The 24,279-nt window shown below is 40.2% G+C and overlaps 1 protein-coding gene across 2 annotated transcripts in view; it reads left to right on the forward strand.

Moving 5' to 3' along the window:
• Nucleotides 1-24,279, forward strand: part of PID1 (phosphotyrosine interaction domain containing 1) — a 243,932-nt gene that overhangs the window by 112,767 nt on the left and 106,886 nt on the right. For both annotated transcript variants that reach the window (XM_043909787.1, XM_043909788.1), the window contains exon 2: nucleotides 1,721-1,867. In XM_043909787.1, the coding sequence (XP_043765722.1) occupies nucleotides 1,721-1,867 (147 nt within the window). The remainder of the gene's footprint in view (nucleotides 1-1,720; nucleotides 1,868-24,279) is intronic.

Below are 24,279 nucleotides of genomic sequence, written 5' to 3' on the forward strand. Positions count from 1 at the left end.
TAAAGAATCTGCCTGCTAATACAGGAGATGTGGATTTGATCCCTGGGTCAGGAAGATCCCCTGGGGAAGGAAATGGCAACCCTCTCCAGTATTCTTGCCTGGGAAATCCCACAGAGGAGCCTGGTGGGCTACAGTACATGGGGTTGCAAAAAGTCAGATGTGGCTTAACAACTAAGTAACAATAGCAACAATTTGTGTATTCATTTCTTTCAGTCCCATGTTTATTTCACAGTCCATAACATGTTCAGAAATGTCAAGTTGGATGAAGTTGTGAGCTGGTATATTCCATGATCCTTGGTAGATATCATTATTTTTATATTTGAGCTGTGGTTTTTTTTTTTTTTTCATTTTATTGTCTGAGTTACCTTCCACACATACTTGTGGGACATCTGTGGTATTTCAGTTGATGTTTTAGGTACTTGGGAGACTTCATTAATTAAAACAGTTTCTACTTATATGGTGCTTATATTCTAGTGGATGGTGATAGAATAATAGTAGATGGTAGTAGTAGTAGTCTAGTAGATGGTAATAAAACACATTTCATAGTGATGATAAGTAGTGATAATAATAAAGCAGGGGAAGGAAATAGTTATGAGGATTTATGTGTACCAAGCTTAGCTACATAATCTGTGGGGCCCAGTGCAAAATGAAAATCAATGTCCTTCATTCAAAAAGTAGAAAAAAGTGCCATTAAAAGTACTAAAAATAAGCTTTTTTCCTTTTCTTCCATGAATCTCTCTTTGTAATAATTATGGTGGTTTTTTTTTTTTTAAGCTTGCTGTTTAATGGTGTTATAAGTTTAAAGAAAAATTAACTTTCAAATTATTAACATGAATTTGTCATTCATCATTTACTGGGCCCAAGTAAATGAGAGGATAATGGGTAGGAAATGAGATTAGAGCTTCTTTGGGTTCCTGAAGCATGCGTAGGCTTGAAGGCCAAAGTAAGGACTTATAATTCTTTTATGAGAAGAGGGGAAGACTTGGGAATCTTGTGGCAGAAGGGTGGCAGCTGATTAGATTTTAGAAGGATTCCCTTAGGCTGCTGTGTGGCAATGTTGGAAGTGGCAGGACTAGGTTGGAAGCTGCTATAATAGACGAAACGAAGATGGTGCCTGAATTGTACATATAGAAAAACAATAGTGATTAAATGTGGTTAGATTCTGGGCATATTTCAAAGTTAGTGCCAATAAGAATTGAATGTAGACTAGATGTTTACTTAGAGATAAAATGGTCTGTTGAGAAGCAGCTAGTTTTCTAAAGTTCTACAGCCAAGGCATGACACAAATGGAAAAGGCAGATAACAAAAGTCAAGCGTGTGTGTTTTTCATCAGTTCTTTTTCATTATCTCTAAACTTTCCTTCAAATAGCTCCTGTAACATCTTCATTTATTTAGCTGATTTTAGCATGGATTACATATCTAGAATCTCATCCATACATATCACTTTGGAAGAACCTCTAAGAACAAAGTTCTGGCAAGGCTACCACTGCCCCATGTTTTCATGGCATAGGAGTGGGTATTGGCTGTCTCCCATAGTTTCATTTTGGTAGTATCCTGACAGATTTTTTCTTTCATTTTACTCAAACCGTTTGGCCTGCCCTAGTAAAAATAGAATTAGTAACATAAAAAGTTTGCTCCTGAGTTTGCTGTGCAATGGCGCCTTGTACAATTCCAAATGATTTCACTCGGTTTGGCCTTTTTGTTTTTTCCTGCTTTTCAGCACTTTCAGACCATGCTGAAGTCTAAGTTGAATGTCCTAACACTGAAAAAGGAACCTCTGCCAGCAGTCATCTTCCATGAGCCAGAGGCCATCGAGCTGTGCACGACCACGCCCCTGATGAAGACCAGGACTCAGAGTGGCTGCAAGGTAGGAGGCTCATGGCCAGCAGGGAACCTGTTGGTGGGACAGACAAGAGGATGCATAGCTTAAGGCACTTGTGTCATAGTGATAACTTTTGTAAAGAGTGAAGATGTCAAACGGCTACCAGAATAAGCTCAGTGAGTGATGGTGGTATGAATTTATACCCCGCTTTATGTTTCTTGATGATATAACACTCTTCATCATATGGTGGTACACACTAAAGACATGAGTTTTACCATGTGTGAATGAAATAGTAACTGCCCCGTATTTTCTGTAGCCCTGTGGAACGTTGGGCTTGACAAGAAAAATTATGTCCTTAAAGATAATTCCTCCCTTTGTATTTGCAATCTGAATAAGATATATCTTAAAGACCAAAGAGCAAAACAAGTTTCTCAGTAGTTGTACTCTCTGAATCCTTTGGGGGTAAATTTGCATTTTCATTTTGCTGTAGCTCTTAAAATTTATTCTAGTATTCATGCCTCAGAATCCATTTAAAAAGTGTTTTTCATTTATGTAAACCATAATGCTGACTTGGAAAGAGAACTAGAAATGAAAGACATAATTTTGGTAAGTTTTTGGCTTCTTTCTCACATAGTATTCTTTTTTTACATGTGTTGATGAATATAGTCATCGCTTTAGAGGTAACAAAGAAAATATGTCCCATGCATATTTTGTCATCAGAAACTTGTTCTGAGTCCTGAAAGTAAATGAAGGGGCAGGAAAATGCATGTTTGCTTGTGGATTTCTTTTAAAACCTCGTAGTACACTCTTTCCCTTATTGCTTTCTGGGTTAGGGAAGCAAAGATCCATTGATCTTTCTCACCAGAATATTTCTGTCCCCTCCCCAGTGCTTGCATAGTTGTGGTCAGATTGGAGCAAGCCTGAATGTTGGTATTTGCACAAAACCTCACACATGTCCATTCATCGCACAAATACCCTGGATGCGCTCAGTGGCAGTGGAGATGGTGAGGGCCAGAGCCCCTACCCAACCCCAGCATCTTTATGGGCTTAACTGTTCCTTGGGGGAAGAGAGAGGGAAAAGTACAGACGAACAAACACTGGCAGATGAGAGTGTCAGTCTGTGAAGAACTTGTGGAAGTATCTGTTAGGCAGAGGGAGCAAGAGAGCTACGTCCCTGGTCTTGTGCATTTTAGACAGAAAAGAGTGGGCCGGTGAACGTGGGAAGGTCAGAAAGTTGTGGTTTGTAGTGGAGTCCAGTGGGGGTCCAGGTATAGGGAGCTTTGATACTATGGCCAGGAGTTTAGATTTGGTTTTAATTTCTAGGGAGAAGTAGCAGAGGGATTCAGGCAAACGAGTTAAATGACTCCATTTGGGGGAAAAAAAAATTAAACGATAACCGATAACTCTGCTAAGGTGAGCATCTAGCTTTTCAAAAGCAGTGGCCAGTGGCTCTGCTTCAGCAGAGGAGAGCGGCCCCACAAAATTGCCTTTGGTCCCCCTGTATGCAGTCCTTTTGGTGAATTGATGATGTGAAGGAATTTTAAAACTACTCATTAAATTGTAAAGTGATAAGAAATCAAATTAGGTTATATTTCCTTTGGAGATTTCCTGAAGTCTTTTTGAATTCTGTTCCTGTTAGGGAGGGGACAGTGGTCCCTCAAAAGCGTGATGAAATCAGTAGGAACAAGTATAAGGAGTAGTTTGGTAAAGTCTGCAGGGCATGTTTAAATGGGAGGGGAAATGCAGCTACAGAATAAAAAGACCTAGCAATGCAGTCCCAGATACAAAAGAGGGATGGGTGTGTGTGTGTGTGTGTGTGTGTGTGTGTGTGTGTGGTGGGGGGAGGGAGAAGGAGGAATATTTGCTAAGGTAATATAACATTTCTAATAAGAAATATAGGATTCCAGATTCACGGGGTAATTTTTCTCTCTATGCATTGCTTTAGATCATGTTCATTTATTTTACCTCTAGAGGAATGTTGAACAAGACATAGAAGGAATTGAGAAGAGCATGTCAAAGAGAGTGAGAGTCGCCCAGGCATTGGTCTATAGGGCTATTTAGACAAAGAGAAGTCAGCAATGATTTCAGCTGAATGCAGGGAAGAACTTATGCATTCAAGGTGAAAACCACGTTCCACTGGGCTATAAAAAATTTATGACCTCTCCAGCCCTAGAAATCTTGAAGAGGAGATTCCAGGTGCAGATAATCATAATCCTAGAATCGGGCATCTGGGCCAACACCTCTTGAGGTACTTTCCAGCTTTTCCATTCTGTTTCAAGGATGAAAACCTCTAATGTATCCTTCTTTAGACCGTGCACTCAAATCCACTTTACATATTTAAATTTTAGCTGCAAATATACTGGAGTCTCAGCCTTTCATTCTCAGGGACAATGTCACCTTTGTGTTCAGAGTCATAGTCTTTGGTTCCAAAACAACAAAACAAAGTTAGATTTTTGAGCCTTGAAATTTTGGTTTAAAATCTTCAGACCGCCCCCCACCCCCTTTTTTTTTCAGATCATCCCCAGGAACAAAGTGTAGTGTTTCCTCTCAGATTCTTGCCACTACTTAGCTCCCAAAATGCCAGCTGCAGAGGGATCTCCCTCCCGGGCTCCGGCCTGCCAGGCATAATGAGCACAATGTAGCCGGGGCCCAGCTGCAGAGCCGGCTTCGGGGGACCTTCCTTCCTCCACACAGTGCTGGTTCTTTTTGCCTCACAGCTCTCAAGTTATGCCTGCATAACTTTAGGTTTGGGGAGGGACAGAGGCAGGAGGAAGCAAAGGAAAGGGGAGTTGCAAATGGATTCTGGTGAGCGAGGTCAAGGCCCTGGCTCTTCTCAGATTTCCCATTTCCCTCTGATCTGTATTCTCCGTGGGTCCTTGGCGGGATGACCCTGCCAGGCTATTCATGTTGCGGGCAGCTGGGTCTTTGTGTATTCTCCTCCCTTGCTGCCACTTTTTTTTTTCTTTTTGGAGTGGAGTTATTTAACTGTACGATCCGCTGCATACCATTAGGATGCTTGTTGGAGCTGTTCCGAGTGTCAGATACTTGTGTCTGATTTTGCAGTGGAGACAATGGCTTATCTTGCCTGCCTTCGCCTGTCTAAACAGTAGGATCCTAGCTGGCTTTGGCTTGTTAGCAAACATTTATTTAATTAATAGTCATCGGAAACCTACTGTGTGCATGGAATTGTGGAGAAAGGAGTCAGAGTTGGTATTGTGAGTGAGTAGGTGGCTCAGGGGTAAAGAATCCACCTGCCAATCTGCCTTCCTGATCCCTGGGTCCAGGAAGATTCCCTGGCGGAGGGAATGTCAGCCCACACCAGCATTATTGCCTGGAAAATCCCACGGACAGAGGAGCCTGGTGGACTACAGTCCTTGGGGTCACAAAGAGTCAGGCGCGACTGAATGACTGAGCACTCACACACACATTTAAATTATTAAATTGCACAAAGCAATTTATAGTCAAGCAGAAGGAATAAGATGAATGCCTGAATAAATTGCGAGTGCTTCCAATACTCATGAGTATGTCAGAAACCCCCGGATGGTAGATTTCTGAGCCATCTTTCCAAAGCGTTTGATTTGGGCTCTCAGCTTACTGGTGGGAAGCAGGAGCCTGCCCTTTAGAATAGACCGTGTAATTTACATGAAAGTGGTGATTGAACGTGCTTGTGCTTTGAGCTTGAAGACCTGAACCACAGAGAAGGGTGTGATCACAGCAACTGAGTGAATGGAGATGCAGTGGGGAGGTGGGAGATGCGGGGGAATGGGGGCAGTTTAGCACATCTAATAACATTTATCTTTTATTAAAATGTTTTATAAAGTATGTGATTGGTGGTCATTTCTAAGAAAGGAAATAGCATGGAAGAGAAATACCAAGAGAAGATATATGGGGAAAGATGCAAGAAGGACAAGCAGGAAAATTACAAGTTATTTACATAGGGCCCCTGTTTGGGTCTGGTCTGTCTGCCTTTGGGTTTTCCAGGCCACTCAGTGGGTAAAGAATCCACATGCAATGCAGGAGACTTAGGAGACGTGGGTTCGATCCCTGGGTGGGGAAGATCCCCTGGAGGAGGGCATGGCAACCCACTCCAGTATTCTTGCCTGGAGAATCCCATGGACAGAGGCGCTTGGTGGGCAGCCTCCGATAGGGTAGCAAACAGTCAGACATGACTGAAGAGACGGAGCATGAATGCAGTGTCTGCCTTTATTCTGGATTTACCTGGTTGTGTTATTCTATACCCCCTCAGCATCTCGGGAAGGAGCCAAGGTCTTGAGGGATGGTCTCTCGAGGGGATGCTCTTCTTGGCCACATGTGGCCTTTGGGAGTTGCTGGTGAACAGAGGTGGTTGAGCGTGTGTTTCTTTGCACTCCCTAGCTTTCCATCCCCTGTTGTTGATGCTGAGGGCACCCTTGACTTCATTCTGCAGTTTGGTAGCTGTCCAGCTGCCCCATCCCTTTATTCTTCACCATAGGCCCTGCCAACATATCACCTGGATCTGCTCTCCAGGTGATGCTTTATTTTCCAAATCTTGCCTCCTCCTGAATGAGGCACTTGGCCTCATTCTTGACATCTTCTCAATTATGAGAGCAGAAACAAACTAGTCTCCAGGAAGGAATTAGTGATTCATAAACCATGACTGTTTTTACTTTACTCTCTTAGAGTTCTGTGTTCTGGAGTGTCAATGGTAGTCCTTTGGCTCTAAGAAAGAATGTGATTGATTTATAAGTTTCATGGGACAGGGAGGAGAGTTTCTGAACTGAAGGCATGGCAGGAAGTCCTCAACTTCCTCAACTCCTGCCATTTTGTGCACTTGTGAAATGGCCAGTTTGAGAAGTGGCCTCGAGCTGTCCTGCTTACCCTATCCTGTGCTGTGCTGGGCTTAGTTGCTTGGTTTTGTCCAACTCTTTGTGACCCCGTGGGCTGTAGCCCTCCAGGCTCCTCCCCTAACTTGAATTTAAATATATTTAAAATTAGCATCATATGTATCTACTTTCTACACAGATTTTGTATTTATTGGATCAGCTATGTATTTCACTAGAAATATAGTCATGTTTTCTCACTTTATACATTAACAGAAGGGAAAAACATTGATTATATTATTATCCTCATCAAATGCATTTTGTAGCCCTTTTTTGGTATAGGTCATTTTGGATGTGGGAACCTAAATATGTCAATTATACAGACTTTCTTTCTGCAAAATAAGTTTCTGATTGAGAGACGAAGGTAGAATTCAAATAAAATAAAGAATAGTGATATATGAAGTGAGAATCGGGCCCTTGGTCTTTATGGGTTTTTTCCCTGCATATTCAGAATGGATGTTATCTAAGTCTAATTTATTTTTTCTTCATTCTTTCTCATAGTTCCCTGTAAACAAATCAAAGCTCAGTTGCTTCTGCTTGTGTCTCCAAATGGAGAAGGGTAAAAGTTGATAGGAGGTTACAGTTTGTTGGTTTGTATCAACAAGCTTTTATTTTTCTGTGATTTCTACTCTTGTTGATTTGTAAATTTTCTGACTTTCTCCTTCCCTCCCTTCCTTCTCCCCTCCTCCCTTCTTTTCTTCCTTATTTTCTTCTCTCATTTTTTCCTTCATCCATAAGAATATATTGCACAGCCTCATGATGTTCTGTGTACTCATAGGGACACAAAGAAAAACAATGGTATTGGATTCTTCATGCTGAAATAACAGGAGATGTAATCCGAATTGACTTGATTCATTGACGTTGATTTGCTTTTGAATCTGCAAGTTCCAGAAGAAAGGAAGAAGGCAGGAGATGCTAGAGCGGGAACAAAAGTGTCCACTGCAAAAAGTTGCCTAAGCTTAATGACCTGCAAGGAGACACATGTACTCTGTGGGAGGGTTGGTGGTGGTTGATGATAAAGGCAGAGTCCTCAGGCTACCGAGTAAAGGCTGCTTTTTCCTCCATGTTCCAGCCCGTTTTATTTCCTTGGTTTCTAATGGAGGATGTTTCTTTGTAGGTAGGATGAGCCTCGGTGTGAGTACAGGCTACTCTCTTGCACTCCTCTCGCCAGCAGTCATAAATGGCCATCAGCTGCCACGTGGTTTGGCCTTCTGCACTGAGAGGCTTTCATCTTACTGGTGGGGAGGGTGTTTTCATTCGCTGCAGAAACTCCACATCCCCCTTTTTAGTCCAGGTTTCTAATTTTGGCCGTCCATTAGTCAATGTTAGAAAAGAGAAAGAGAGTCAGGATTTCAGAAGTGATCATGGGTTCAAGCTTATGGAATTTGAGATATCTGTGGGACCCCCAGTAGCAACACCCAAAGAGTGCTGTGTTAAATGGGTTTGGAGCTTCATGGATGACTAGAGGATGTCGTTACAGAGAATGGGGATGGGAGAAGAGGAAGGAGTGAGACAGGCATGCAGAAATACAAATTTATACACATCATCATGCTTGGTTTCTTTTTCTGACTGAAGAGATTTATTTATTCAATGACTTTTCTTTGGCAGAATCTGATATGGTGTTCCCGTCTTTATGCACACACTCTTTAGGGCTTAAATCCACTATTCATACCTCTCAGCATGAAATGTGCAGGAGAGGGTCTCATGCTGAATTCATTGAATCTAAGACACTACCAGTTATACCACCAAAACAGAAAAATGCTGCCACTAATCATTGTATGATGCCATTGACACTAATACATGTTCATCTTTTGGGTTTTTAAAACATGAAAAACAACAGCTACCTTAGACTGGATTAAATATATAAGCACCAGTAACAATAATAACACATTGAGGATGACTGGGTGGACCAAGCACTGTTCAGAGTGCTTTTCATGATTAACACATTTCATCTTCACAAGCATCCAATGAGTAGGGACTGTTATATAATCACGCAGTTTAAGGATGCGGGAGAGAAAGAGGAATCACTGGGAAAGGAGCACCAAAGGAGCACCAGGAACACAAGAGGATGCTGTCCTCCCCGCCAGGTACTGACTCCTCTTCAGCCTTTTCCTCACTTCATCCTGCACACACCTCGCAGGTACTCTCCTCACCACCTTGTTCAGCTCTCAGATACATCAGAAAGAAAAATGGATATAACTCTGGTAACAGCTGAAGCCCCTGTATGTTGTTTTAGGGTTGGTCTCTCTACATATGTTCAAGATACAGGCTACTTATGCTGTGATACTTAGCATGGAGGGATATTTCATTTATGGTTTTAACGTAAACTTTTTGACCGCAAGTCCCAACTTATGACTTTGAATTCTGTACTTTGGTCTTCCCAGTGACAACTGTGATGACTTCAACAAAGTTCTCCATCCTTCATGAGCTCACTTCTGTTATATGGTGACTAAAATCTTTTCGTCCTAGAAAGTGTCTTTATTTGTGCTAATGAAAGGTTGAGGATATAGATTATCGTTCTGCATGAATGCCTGTTGAGTAGAACGGTAGACTTCTTTATGAGGTTCTTCTTTCCCATGATTGATTTGTCCCATTAAGGGCTTCTCTGGGGATCCTTATACCTTCAAACTATTTATTTCCTGCTGCCTTACACAGTGAGAGCTGTGGCTGAAAATGACCATTTTACTCTAGGGAACCAGATTTGACATTGCGGCTTAACCTTTGTTTAATGTCAAAGATGGTATCTTCCTATATGTCTGAATTTGTAATGTTACTGCCTACTTTACTTCTTGCCTTTAAAAACTTGGGAAATCAGCAGAGATGCATTAGTGAAAAATGGGAAAATAATCTACATGAAAGAAATTATAATATTTTTGCTCTACAATACTATGTAAAACATGTGGTCATTAAAAAATTTTTGTAGAAATTGTCCTGATGAGAAAAATGCTCATAATTTATTAAATGAATTTAAAAAGCTGGTTGCAAATTGTTTTTAGATCCTATTTTAGTAAAATAAAGTAAAAATAAAATAATGATATTCAAATATTCATAATAGAAGGATCACATTAAAATATGAACAGAAATGATCCCCGGATAGTCAGATTATAGGTAAAATTTTGATTTTCTTATTTTTTGCATTTTATAAATTTTCAGTGATGAATAAATATTGCTTTTGTTATTAGTTTTTAAGTGCAATTATTAAAGTAATTAATTATTTTAACAATTTAAAGTTAATTTATTTACTTAAACAATTAAATAAAAGTAATTAATTGGGTGAGAAGGTCACCTGGAAAATTATCTTTAAGCAACTCCATTCTCCTTGGAGCATTTGGAAAAGAGTTCGCTCTAAGTCACCAACTTAGACATTAGTTTTTCTCTTTGCCCAAGTCAGAATTTCCTTAGCTTCAGGGTAAGTGACATTTTCCCATCTAACGTGTGAATTCTCCGGTGGCAGACTAGTCTGGTGTGTTTGGCATAATAATTGTAAGTCCTACTCATATGCATTTGCAAGGGTGGAGTGCTTGGTTTCCTCAGAGCTGCTGGGTAGCAACCGTAGTACCTGAAACTGCAGAAATTTATTCTTCACAGTTCCGGAGGTCAGAAGTCCACAGTCAGCATCACGGGGCAGAAACCACTGTGTTAGCAATTCCTTGCTCCCTCTGGAGGCTCTCCGGGAAAATCCACTCCTTGCCTCTTCCAATTTATGATGGCAACAAGCATTACTTGGCTTGTGGCCACATCACTCCAGTCTCTGCCTCCATGGCAACACTGCCTTCTCTTCTGCCTGTATCAAACCTCCCTCTACCTTATAAAGACATATGGTCAGAAGTAAGACCCACAAGACAATCCAGGATCACCCCCCTCATTTCAAGATTCTTAATGTATTCAAATCTGCAAAGACTCTTTTTCCTTTTAAAGTAACATTTATAGGTTCTAGAGATTAGGACCTAAATATCTCTGTATGTGCTCAGGCACTCAGTCATGTTCGAATCTTTGTGGCCACATGGACTGTAGCCCACCGGGCACCTCTGTGGAATTTTCCAGGCAAGAATACTGGAGTGGGTTGTCATTTCCTACTCTAGGGGATCTTCCCAACCCAGGTATCAAACCCATGTCTCTTGCCTCTCCTGCATTGGCAGGTGGATTCTTAATCACTAGCACCACTATAGATTCCTCCCTTCTAAATGGGGAATTTTAGAAGTGTAAGAACTTACAAGCAAAAATTTAATCCTCAAAGTTATAAGTTGTTTAGGTTAACTTTATTCTCTCATGGGCCTAAGAAGACTCATTCATTGAAATTCAGAAAGCTAGTTAAAAAATAGATGAAGAGAGTTACTCCTATATTGGGCCACACTTCTTTGACGTTTTTACTTCCTTAATCAATATTTCTGAAAAAGAAGAGATGTCTTAACATTTAAATGAAATCAGATTTTTTACAGAAACTTGTGAGCATTTGTAATTTGTTATGGTTCAGTGTTGTGAGTATGTTAAATGTTGTTTGTTAAAAAAAAAAGTCCATGATTCTGCCACTGGGAGTGAGAGCAGTGCTTTCTCTCCATTCCCAACAAAGCTTTAAGGATAATTTTGAAAACAATTCAGAAGCTATCATCAGTATAATGTGTGTGTCTGAGAGAAGTATCTTGTTATGAAGTTATTTTTTCCCTCATGGTTTCCTCATTAGATGGTTTGTCTTTGAAACAATTTGTTGGTTTAGTTCCGAAAATTTAGCTTAATCATTATGTGAATATAGGGTTCATTTATTCAGAAAACATTTTAATTATTCTGCATGTCTCCTTGGATTAATTCTGTGGATAAAATATAGTTCTTCTGTGGTAGACTTCATCTCTTAAGGCAAAATACAGAAGCACCACACAGAAAACCAATTAAGTTGGCAAAAACGCATTAATATTATGCTTTATGGTTTCTTTCCAGCAGAGTTGTACTACTTGTTAGAGATGGTTGCAAGGTTATGATAATTTCAAAAGTAAAATCTACTTTATAGAAATATAATGCTCAAGTATAAGTAGTTAATGTTTAATTAGCCTCCAACTAATAAAAAGAAATGGAAAAAAAGTTAATGTTTAAAAGATGTTCTCATCTTTATATATATTTATATACATTTTTCCCCTAGTGTTTTATTCACCTTTTACATTCAAGGTGTCTCTAATGAAGAAATGAAATGTTACAGCAATAGTCAACCTGATACTCTAGAGTTAGTTTAATTGATTGTTTGTTAAATGAAAAATGAGCATTAAACAAGGAAGCATTAGACTATATAGGGCTTCCCTGGTGGCTCAGTGGTAAAGAATCCACTTCCAGTGCAGCAGATCTGAGTTTGATCCCTTGGTTGGGAAGATCCCCTGGAGAAGGAAATGGCTACCCACTTCAGTATTCTTGCCCGGGAAATCCCTTGGACAAAGGAGCCTAATGGGCTACAGTCCATGGGGTCACAAGAGTCAGACACGACTTGGTGACTTAACTACCACCCAGACTATATAGACTGTGAATATAATCTCATAAAGCCTGAAATTTCTTTGTAAGTGATTTTTTTGCCTTAAATTAAAAATTTTTATCAAAGCATTATCTATGTAGATAAAACCTTAGGTAACGATGAAAATCGGACATCAAATATTTTTAACTGCCTTCTTTATCCTTCCCTCACACCCTAGTCCTGCTTAAAGGAAAATGATAATTATTTCAGCAGTTTGTTCTTATATTTACCTTCATATTTTACATACTATGTTTTCACCCATTTTAGATATCTTCTGTCTGTTCAGGAAGGGAAACATTTAGGCTCTAATAACCAACCCACTTTCCTTCCTTCATTTTCCTAATATAATTGCTTCTGAAATTTTAGTTTATTCAAATAGGTGCATAATAACTAAAACACCCATCATTATACCCTGATTGTATTTAATACATTAACAAAAATCTTATACTGAAGTACAGTTGTGTTAGTTTCAGGTTACAGCAAAGTGATTCAGTTGTACATATACATCTATTTATTTTTTGCTCGTTTTTCTTTGAATTAAAAATTTACAAGTTTAGAGTTAGCATAGTTTGATATGGGCTTCCCAAGTGGCCCAGTGGTAAAGAATCCACCTGCCAATGCAGGAGACATAGGAGTGGTGGGTTTGATCCCTGGGTCAGGAAGATCCTCTGGAGGAGGAAATGGTAACCGTCTGCAGTATTCTTACCTGAGAAATCCCATAGACAGAGGAACCTGGCCGACCACAGGCTATGGGGTCACCCAGAGTAGGACACACCTGAGCGTACACACATAATTTGATATACATTTATACCTAATTTTTGCCGAATATACTGTGTCAGATTTGGCATATACTTATCAATATGTTACTCAGCTAGTAATTATAGAGGTTCTGTAAATCTTTTTCATCTTCTCCTGGGAGTCTCACCCAGAGTCCTTTGTCCTGCATCAGACTAGACTATTTGTCTCTGAGCAGTCTTCTTGCTGTAAATCTGGGACTTCTCTCTCCTGTGGCAGATACGCTTCTGTTTTCTCCCCTGTTTTTAAGCAATGATACCTTTGCTTTTCTAGAGCACATATTAAGAAATAAAAATCATGTGCTTTGTATGTCTGAATTTTTTTATTCTGCCGTCACCTTTTGGAAAATTTGGACATAGAAACATAAATTAGAAATAATTTCAGATTTAGATTGTGAAGGCACTGTCCATTTATTTCGCTGTCTTCTGTGTCTTGGTGTAAAATTTCCACCCCCCAAATCATTTAATTGAAAGGTGGTGGGTCTTTACAATTTGGAGATTCCTATTTCTTTTCAATTTGGAGACTGTTTTACTTAAGTAAAATTTCTATTTCCTCTCTTAGTTTTGGAACCATTTGAGAAATAAGAAATAATATAGGAAGATTAGAAGAAAATATCAGTTTTATAAAACTTGCTTGGAAGGATGTATAGGCTCCAAACGATGTATAGGCTCCCTGGGTTTTCTAAAGTTTTTAAATCTTGCTGGAACCTCTGGTATCTTATTTTATTCTCTCCCATTCATTTTGTTCTTATGACTTAAAAATGTTCATTATGATCAATTTTGTGGAGTTTGGAGATGATATAAATATTCAGGGCCTCCCGCCATCTTTATCTCGAAATTCTCTCTGATTTGTTAAACCCTCTCTAAATTGCTAAGTTTCACTGTTTAAACTTTCCTTATTTTATATTTTTATCTAAAATAGAAAGGGTGATTCTTAGCTTACTTTTAGGTTTAAAGAGATATTTATAAAGTGCTTTGAACTTTTCCCAAGAGCAGGGCTGTATAAATAAAGTAGCATTGTTATTCAAATACAGCTCCCCTTGATTTGAATGGAAAGGTCAACGAACTACAGACAAAATTGTGGCAAATGAGGTAAAGATGTTAAAGTGGCAATAAATTACCCGAATTATAGAAAGGTCATAAACTGTACTCTAAAATAGGAACAGCTATTTCTTATTACATCTCTGAGTATTTCAACTCCCAATTACCAGCAAGTAAATTCTAAAAACCGCTGTGACAGCAGGTGCAGTTGTGTTCCTTGGTGTGCTGGCTGTTCATTTCTTTGTTTTTACTGAAAATATTATACATTCATTTCTTGGCAGGAGAAATGATGTCTAGGCTTCCGTGCATACTGAGTTCTCTAAGTGAGGCATTAGTCAGATTGGCGTTTATGAGTCACCAGTCATCTTCATGAGCCAAATCCAGGAATTATAAAATAATTTACTCAGGAAGTAATGGGGATAAATGAAGTTTATCATCCTGGGAAACAGGAAAGCTACCTTGTGAGCTAATGATCCTACTGAAATGAAGTTTCCCCCCCCACCATTGATGGATGACTCCGTTGTCTTTAAAACTTGTTTTTGTGACACTTACGAGCAGTGTTAGAAATCTCAATTGTCACCATCTAGCTGTAGCTATAGTATGTGGTGGGCAGGAAAGGTGCTGTCTGCTATCACAGAGACATCTTACTGTTAGTCTGTTCGTTTGTTTTGTTGTATGTGTGCTTGATTGTGTCCGACTCTGCGATCCCATGGGCTGAGGCCCACCAGCCTTCTCTGTCTGTGGGATTTTACAGGCAGGAATACTGGAGTAGGTTGCCATTCCCTTCTCCAGGGGATTTGACCCACAGACCGAATCTGTGTCTCTTGCTGTACTGTTCATGGTATGGTACGAAGCAGGAGTTTACTCTTCTCTTGGATCGCTTGCCAGTTCATCCAGAGCTCACCTTGCTTGTGTCCTAGTCCCTTCTCTGCTCTTTTCCTCCTCATTCCAAAGTGACCTAAAATCCTTTAATTCTTTTTCTCTTCTTTATAGCCACATCCTCCAAGGGGCCTGGCTTACAGGGAACTTTGGGGGTTAGGGAACAACTCCAGTGGGTTTGGTGGCTTGGTGGTAAAGGATCTTCCTGCCAAGTAGTAGACGTGGGTTCGATCCCTAGGTTGGGAAAATCCTCTGGAGGAGGAAATGGCAACCCACTCCGGTATTCTTGCCTAGGAAATCTCATGGACAGAGGAGCCTGGTGGGCTACAGTCCCTGGGGTCGCAAAGAGTCAGATAAGACTGAACAACTAATACTTTCACTTTCTTTCTTTAATTATACTAAATGCAAAACCAAATTTCAGAAGGCTTTGATGACTTCAGTATTGTTTCACTGATCTTTCACATCTAATCAGTTAATCAGTTTTCACCCCAGAATGAGGTACAAAAGATTCTATGACAGAAGGGGATGTATCAGCTCTGCCTCTTTTTTGTGTGTGCATTCTTTTTATATCTTAAATCTGATGTTTATTGGCAGGAATCTCAGCTGGGCTTTGTTAAAACCAGGTTATGAAACCCATAAATCCATTGAGATGAGCAAATGTAAACAGTAATATTCTGAGTGATCATGACAGTGAGATGGCTTGTCAGCTCTTTTTCCATGGTCGTCTGCTTTGGAAACTTCAAGTTTCGCATGTGACACTGGTCATCTGATACTGGCCAAAGGTGCCAGTGTCCATTTGTATATTAAGCATGAGCTATGTTGAGTTTATTTAACATTTTTGAAGGTAAAATAACTCTAAATAGAAATTCTAACACAACATCCCTAACGTAGGGGATTCTATTCACACTTTCAGGGTGTACTTTGGAGACAAAGGACCTGGAAAACAGTGGTAAAGACATTGAGGCTGCTTCTTGGCTTTGCAGGAGACCATGCCAGGATCATTCACTGATACTTGTTATTGTTTCAGGAGGAAAAAGTGATAGGCTGGTGTCAGATATTTAGATTTGGACCACTGCTTTCTTGGGGTCCATGTAGCAGATGAGAAAGTCTAGACCCATCAAGCTGAGTGACGTTCTTAAAAAAAGAATGGAAAATCAGAATTACCATTTCATTTTCTTCATTTCTGGACCAACCCAGTGACACTGCTCCTCCTTACTGTATCATGGGGGAGATAAGAAAAGAAATCAGCATCACTCATGTGGATGTTAAAGGCATCCAATGAAATGCAAGCTCATCTTGCTTTGGCCAAGCTCTGAAATTTTTTGTCAGCTAGCAGGAAGTTATTATAACCAAGAAGTTCATTAGCTAGGGCAAATTTGATATTTGTCGATCAAGATATCTTTGCAGAAAGTAGAAGAAACTTTCTCAATGATGAGGTGTTTAGACTTGGGAGTATTTTGTTCTTGTGCGATAGATCACAACACAGGTTTTTGGAATAGAAAGATGCTAAGATCAGCACTATGTAAAATACAAAAAATTCAGGATTCTGTGAAAGAAGCATAATGTTATTTTCATTGTATTTGCAGAATAGATGGGTTCTCTACCTAGCTCATCCATAGTAGTTTGACTGCAGTCTGTAGGTTTCAGTATTTGACTTAATAACTAATGATTATGCTGTGCCTGTGAATAAGGTGATTCGGGGACATTGCATCCTTTTTACTTTCTTTTTAATTGTGAATAAAGTTTGGTTAAGTGTCTTGACAATGATGTTGAAGCAAGGTTAAGAATCTATGTATTATAAGGGTATGTTTGGTAGAAAGAGAGCTTCCCTAGTGGCTCAGATAGTTAAGCGTCTGGCTGCAATGCAGGAGACCCAGATTTAATCCCTGGGTTGAGATGATCTACTGGAGAAGGAAATGGCAACCCACTCCAGTACTCTTGCCTGGAAAATCCCATGGACGGAGGAGCCTGGTGGGCTACAGTCCATGGGGTCGGAAAGAGTCTGACACGACTGAGTGACTTCACTTTCACTTCCTTTTGGTATAAAGAAGCTGTCTTTTTTCCTTTTCCCTCTTTTTCTTGCCCTTCTTTTTCTCTTTTCTCTTTACTCTACCCTTTCCTTCAGTCCCTTTTGTCTGTTATCGCTTTCTTCCTTTTCCCCACTACCCACCTTCCTGCTTCCTTTCTTCTTTCTACACCCTGACTCATTTGTCCAGAAGAAGTACCAGAAGGGCCTCTGATTTGATAGGTTCACATCACCTTCTCAGCCCAGGTCCAGGGATGGAAGGTACCAGACTGGGAACTTTCTTCTGTGATGGAGCTTAACTCAGATTACCTGGACTTCCAAAGGGAATTCGGGTACCTTACGACTGTGGAAAGGGGACATGAACAGTATGAAACAATAGATCTATGTCTACAGCAAGTAACATCCTTTTTACAGTTATACATGGTGAAATGATGATGTAGAACCTTAGATCTTAGGCCACAGTTGTCTTGTTTCTGCTCCAGTTTGGATTCAGTGATCACCCAATAATCAAACGAGCATTTTAGTGAAATTTGGATATGATGCAGGGAAATAAGCAAGAAAGAGGCTCTTGGAACTATTTTGAAGAGTATGGGTTTCAGCTGGGTTCTCATGACGGACAGATAGGGAAGAAAAACTGCATGAGAAATCCTAAGAAATTTGGAAAGACATGAGTGAACCTGGCGGATGTTATGCTAAGTGATTGGAAATCAGACACAAAGGCAGATACTGCATATTCTCACTTATAAGTAACATGTGAACTAGTCAAACTCATCAAAGAGTTGAATGGTGGTTTCCAGAGTTGGGAAGTGGAGGGGGTCATGAGGAGATATTGGTCAGAGGGTACAAAGTTTCACTTTTGCAAGATGAGTAAATTCCAGGGGTCTAATGGTTATCTCTGGGCTTACCAGGTGGTGTTAGGGGTAAAGAACCAGTCTGTCAATGCAAAAGACCTAAGAGACATGAGTTCAATCCCTGGGTCAGGAAGATCCCCTGGAGGAGGGTATGACAACCCACTCCAGTATTCTTGCCTGAAGAACCCCATGGACAGAAGAGCCTGGTGGGCTGCAGTCCTGGGGTTGCAAGAAGTCAGACATGACTAAAGTGACTTAGCACACAGTGGTTATCTGTAGTTAACAGTACTGGATTGTATTGCCTAGAATTTGCTTAGAGGGTAAGTTCTAAGAGTTCTTGATGTTGTTGTTGTTTAGTTGTTAAGTCGTATCCAACTCTTTGTGACCCCATGGACTGTAGCCCACCAGGCTTCTCTGACCATGGGGTTTCCTTGGCAAGAATACTGCAGTGGGTTGTCATTTCCTTCTCCAGGGGATTTTCCTGGCCCAGGAATCGAACCCATGTCTCCTGTACTGGCAGGCAGATTCTTTACCATTGTGCCCCTAGGAAAGTGTTCTCACTAACCCCCAAAAAGACAACCTACATGAGGTGATGAATATGCTGATTAGCATTGTTGTGATCATTTCACATTGTATCCATCTATCAAAGCCTCAAGTTGCATATACCTTAAATATATCCCATAAAATCTTATAGGAAAACTCCAATGAACTTTTTGGCTAACCCCATATATACCATTTTCATTTGTCAGTTCTACTTCAATAAAGCTGAAAAACACTTAACGATATTTTTATAAGTGCTGAGGATTTTTAGAAGACAACTTGTGTACCCACTGCTCTAGTCTGTGCACCTGTGATGTGAACATCACTCCTGTTTCCTGCTTCCTTCTGAGGGTCCAGGAGAGCAGGGGGAGTGGGCAGGGGATGGGGACTGCTTTCTGCTCTGATTTGGCAGTGGAGGCAAAGGGCCACTTGCTGTCGTTGTTCTCTAGTTTTCTAAGAACTTGTTTGCTTTTCTCCAAGCACGTGGTTTCTCATTTCCAGCGCCTGAGCGTCCAGTGTTTTCTGCAGGGTGTGGTGTGAAGGAGACCCATGTCCCTTTGTCTCTGGATGTCTGCACAAAGGAAAAGCTTTGTCTGATGTACTCAGAGAGAGGCTGATGCGTTTTCTTGTGATCCATCGAATTCTTTCCTTTGCTTTCTTCCGGTTTCTCAAACAGAACAATGGAGAGCCTGTTCCACGGAACTTTCAATGGCTTTGATGTGTATATATTTATAAGTTAGCTAAGCAAAGTGCTTCATTTATAGAAAGCATAACTCTTGGTTCTGGTCTGTAGAGATTTAGTCACCTGTGTAATTGATGCAGTTTCATTACACCTAAGTCCACCTGTTTTATTCATCCCTGTGTAGAAGTATCTGAGCATCTTTACAGTTATTTTGTTCATTTCTTTCAGCACTGGAATTTGATTTACTTTACAGTGTATTGAGTTCAAGCTTTTGTTCATTTCTTTGCCTTCATTCAGAAAATATTATATTTAAGTCATTAACATCTAATGGGATACACCAGACTGAATTTAGTGTCCTTGATTTGAAATTCAGTCCTCTAGTAAGAGATAAATATCATCTTAACTGTTAGAAGTTAACTTAAATATGTTTTGTGGCAAAGAATGATTAAAAAAAATAAATGATGATGCTTTATTTTCCACTCTCAGGACCCCCAGTTCTTTTCACTAAAGCACATATGTCACAATTAAGCTACTTGCCATACAAATCTGCGTGGCATGTTTGATAGAAATTATTTAATTTCCTCTACTCTTTTGTTTCTGAGACTTTCTTATATGCATTAAATGGAGCAACTACTTTTAAGGATTCAAAAAAGGGCACTGCCTTGGGCAGTTTATTTTACTTGAAATTGATGACATATGGAAAGGTTTGTGATTAAAGAAAAAGGATCATGAACTTAATTTATTAAAGCTCTTACATGTGAAAAATAATCCCTCATCTTCCACTTGCAGTTTTCCTTCACTCTTCTGAGCACAGCTTAGCGGTAGGAAATAGCCATTTGTCTTAAGGGAGTTGAATTTTTCTGCTGCATAGACTTTAGTTTGTGGCTCATTTCTCTAAGAAAAACATGTTTACCATAAAGACACATGATAAGATCTGGCATAGGATGTATGAACCTTCTATTTGATGTTTTCCATCTCTGCAGTGTATAGTTTTAGGTTAAGGTAGGGCTGATAATTTTGTGTGAATATTTGTCTAAATTTTCTAAGGGGTCAAACAGTACCAATCATTCCCTTAGTCAATTTATATCTCTGAAGTTCAGGATAATCAGCCACTAGATTTAAATCAAAGAGAAAGTGCCAATACTTCATTGATTTTTTTTTTTAGTGGAGGGTAAATAGTCCATTATCCTTAATTCACATAAAGAAGTAGAAGAAGCTATTTTCATCGGAAGGAAATAGGTTTGGGGGCATAAATATATGGCCAAGTCCGAGAGTGAGGAATATTAGATTTATGAAATGATTCTCTTTATTAACCAGTGAAATACCAGAACACTCTGTTACACTAGTTATCCCATTACTGCATAAAGATTACTCCCAAATGAGTGGCTTAAAGCAGCAAACATTTATTATTTCAGTTTCTGAGGGTCTAGGGTTTGAGTGCAGCTTGGCTGACTGTCTCCGCCTCTGGTCTCTCCCGTGCCTGCCACCAGCGGAGCTGCTGGCTGGCCTGCAATGTGGTCTCAAAGCTCAGCTGAGGGAGCTTCCACGTTCAAGTGCACTCAGATGGTCATCGGCGGGTTCAGTTCCTCCCGGGTGGCTGGACTGAGGGCCACAGGAGCCTCTCCCTCGGGCAGCTCTCCAACAGGGCGGCTGGCTTCCACCATAATGAGTAAGCGAGAGAGCCAGGGGGATGAGCAAGACACAAGACGGAGCCCTTTTGTAACGAACTTGGAAGAGGTATTTAGAAGCCAGTCACAATTAGATCTGGTCGACACTCAAGGGGAGAGTGAATACTAGGAAGTGAGGATCCTTGGGGGCCCTCTTAGAAACTACTGCCACATCTCTGACTACTTTTCAGAACTTATCCCATTAATCAACAAGCATAAACTGAGCTTGCTGTTTACTGTCTAATCATTTGAGTCCTGCATTTCACATGATTACCCTTTTCATGTTTTAAAATGTACCCATCCTTAGCTTTGGCTCTTTGCTGCTTGAGTTTCCTTTTATTTTCTGAACAGTAATTCATTTAATTGCTATCGTTGTTGTTCAGTTGCCAAGTCGTGTCTGACTCTTTGCGACCCTATAGACTGCAGCATGCCAGGCTTCCCCATCCTGCACTATCTCCTGGTGAAGTTTGCTCAAACTCGTGTCCACTGGAGTAAAAACAAAAAACAAAATAAAAATGAGATGCTTTCTTTGTGGCCAAAGTTCCATCTTGATTCAGTGAGATGCTTTCATTCTCTGCACCGCTCCTTTGACTCCACGCTGTTCAGTCTTGCTTTGAGACTCTAGACCTGCTGAAGACCTGCTGGTTTTTCTGTGGCCATAGATTTTGCTGTAATTACACCCTAAGCATTTTTGTATAGAACTTCTGCATCAGGTGCCACCAAGGATGGTGCCACCTCTTCATAAGACAGTCCATTGTGCTATTGTTTGCAGACCACAGAACTCACAATCTGAAGCTATGAAGTACTGTGGTTTTTTTGGAAAGTGAACCTTCCACCAGGGTTGGAGGGAGGTGCTGGTGTATTTTAGGATTGACCAAACCCAACAGGAACCACGTACGAGAGCCCTGTCCAGATCATGGGAAGGAGATTTTGGTGTATATGGGACTAGCTAGTCACTGCTGACAGCTTCAGCTAGATCTCTTTTTCTGTGTATGGAAGGCAAAAAGTAGGCAGTTGAGCAAAGTGCTGACTCTTTGTTAGCTAATGAAGTGTTAGTGAAAGTTCTGCACAAGAGGTGTGTTGCTTTGTCACTCATTCCTGTTCTGTTTGATTTTTTGGCTTTGTGCTGCGTTTGCTTAGTCACTCAGTCGTGTCTGACTCTTTGCAGCCCCATGGACTGTAGCCCGCCAGGCTCCTCTGTCCATGGGGATTCTCCGGACAAGAATACTGGAGTGGGTTGCCATGCCCTCCTCCAGGGGATCTTCCCAACCCAGGAATCAAACCCAGGTCTCCCACATTACAGGCAGATTCTTTACCCTCTGAGCCACCAGGGAAGCCCCATCATGAAAATACATGATTTCTTCATTACCTTGAAGAGACATTTACACTGCCATGTCAATTACAGCATCACTCACAATGACCAACATGTGGAAGCCACCTAGGTGTTCACCGACAGATGAATAAATAGAATGTGATATCTACACATGATGAAATATTATTTAGCCACAAAAAATCAAGGAGGGTCTCTATTTGTTATAGCATGAATGAACCTTGAGGACGTTATGCTAAGTGAAATAAATCAGAGAAAGACAAATAGTGAATGGTCTCACTTATACGTGGAATCTCATAAAAGTGAGAAGCAAAGAGCAGACACATAGATTCATAGGAGCAAAGAGAAGAATGATTGATAGTTACTGGGGATTGAGGGCAGAAGAAATGGGAAGATGCTGGCCAAAGAGTACAGACTTGTAGCTGTAAAATGAGTAAATTTCAGGGATATAATGTACAGCATGGTGACTTTAGTTAACAATACTGTATTTATACTTGAAAGTTGCTGGGAGAAGAGATGTTAAATGTTCTCACCATCACAACAACAATAGCATGATGGTAATTATGTGAGATGAAGGATGTGTTAACTCACCTTATTGTGGTAAATATTTCACAATATATACCTGTACCAAATCACCACATTGTACGCCTGAATCTTACACAATGTTGCCATTATATCCCAGTAAAGCTGGGAAAAAAAGAAAATATGATTTCTGAAGTCAGTCATATATGCATAAATCTTTCTATCTCTTCCTGTGATATTCCCTCCTGGCGTCAATGATCTAGCTAGTGAATTTGGTTGAGTTTGTCTTATTTGGCAAAAGTAAGAGATTAAGTCTTTACTTTGCCCATGAGATGTTTGTGGACAAAGGGTTGAGATTTCTCTGTTCTGTGTTTTCCTCCTGTTTATTTTTCTGCTGAGAAATAGTGCCCCCTTTAAGATGAGGCATTTCAGTGAGGCCTTTGGGGTCAGGGCTTTTCTCCTGATCTGAATGACAATGTGGATGATTTGTGTCCAATTACATCACTAGGTTAGTGCACATGTAAACCCATCCCTGGTGGCTCACTGGGAAACAAGCCACTTGCCAAGCAGAAGACCCAGGTTTGATCCCTGGGTCAGGAAGATCCCCTGGAGAAGGAAACGGCAACCCACTCTAGTATTTTTGCCTGGGAAATCCCATGGACAGGAGAGCCTGGCGGGCTGCAGTCCATGGGGTCACAAAAAGTTGGACATGACTTAGGGACAGACTTTTTTTCCAAGGCCGCAGTCAAGCCATGTAGTTAACCTGGCCTTTTCCTCTGGTGAATGGTTTTTGAAGTGGGAAGCAGATTCTGGTTCCACCTCTTAGGAGTTGCTTATGTGAATCAACATAATCATCTTAGTCTCCCTTATATCTTCTGTAAAATGGGACTAATACTCACCTGGGAAGGTTGCTGTGAAGGTCAAATAAGATAATGACAGGTATATTGTTCAACATGGGGAATATAGGCAATATTTTATAACAACTGTAAATGGAATGTCACCTTTAAAAATTGTATAAAAAAATTAACAAACTTGTAGACACAGTCAGGGGAGGAGAGGGGGGACAAAATTGAGAGGAATGTTGAAACATATATATTACCATATGTAAAATAGATAGCTAGTGGAAAGATACTGTGTAACACAGGGAGTCCAACACGGTGCTCTGTGACAACCTCCAGGGGTGGGAACGGGTGGGAGGTGGGCTGAAGGTTCCAGAGGGAGGGAACATATGTGTATTTATGACTGGTTCACCTTGTTGTATGGCAGAAACCAACACACCACTGTAAAGTAATTTTTAAAATTAATAAAATTCTAAAACATAGAAAAAATAAATAAAAACACCTTTCTTACAGTTAAAGGATATTTTTTTCTTACCAACTAAAATGCTAAAATAAATTATCATGTTAGAATGCAATAAAACTGTGTATTTAAAAATTTAAAAAAAAATCAGAGATGGTCATAGCTGATGGCAAATAAAACTGCTATTACTTTCTTGCTTTTATTTTTATTTATTTTGAAAATCACCTCAACTTAGCTCAAATACTTTGAGAGATTCTTTTATTATTTGTTTCTTTCATGACTTTTGTTTTAATTGCACATTGTCCAGTTTACCACTTTCACCATTTTAAAGCATATCTTTCAGTGGTATTTAGTATGTTCACCCTGTTATGACGGCCTAATTCCAGAACGTCGTCATGACCCCAAAGGATGTCTCCTGCCAGTTAAGCCGTCACTCTCGGGCCCCTGTACCCCAGCCCCTGGCAGCCACTAATCTA

Source organism: Cervus elaphus, chromosome 8 (assembly GCF_910594005.1).
Source record: "Cervus elaphus chromosome 8, mCerEla1.1, whole genome shotgun sequence".
NCBI classification, from domain to species: domain Eukaryota; kingdom Metazoa; phylum Chordata; class Mammalia; order Artiodactyla; family Cervidae; genus Cervus; species Cervus elaphus.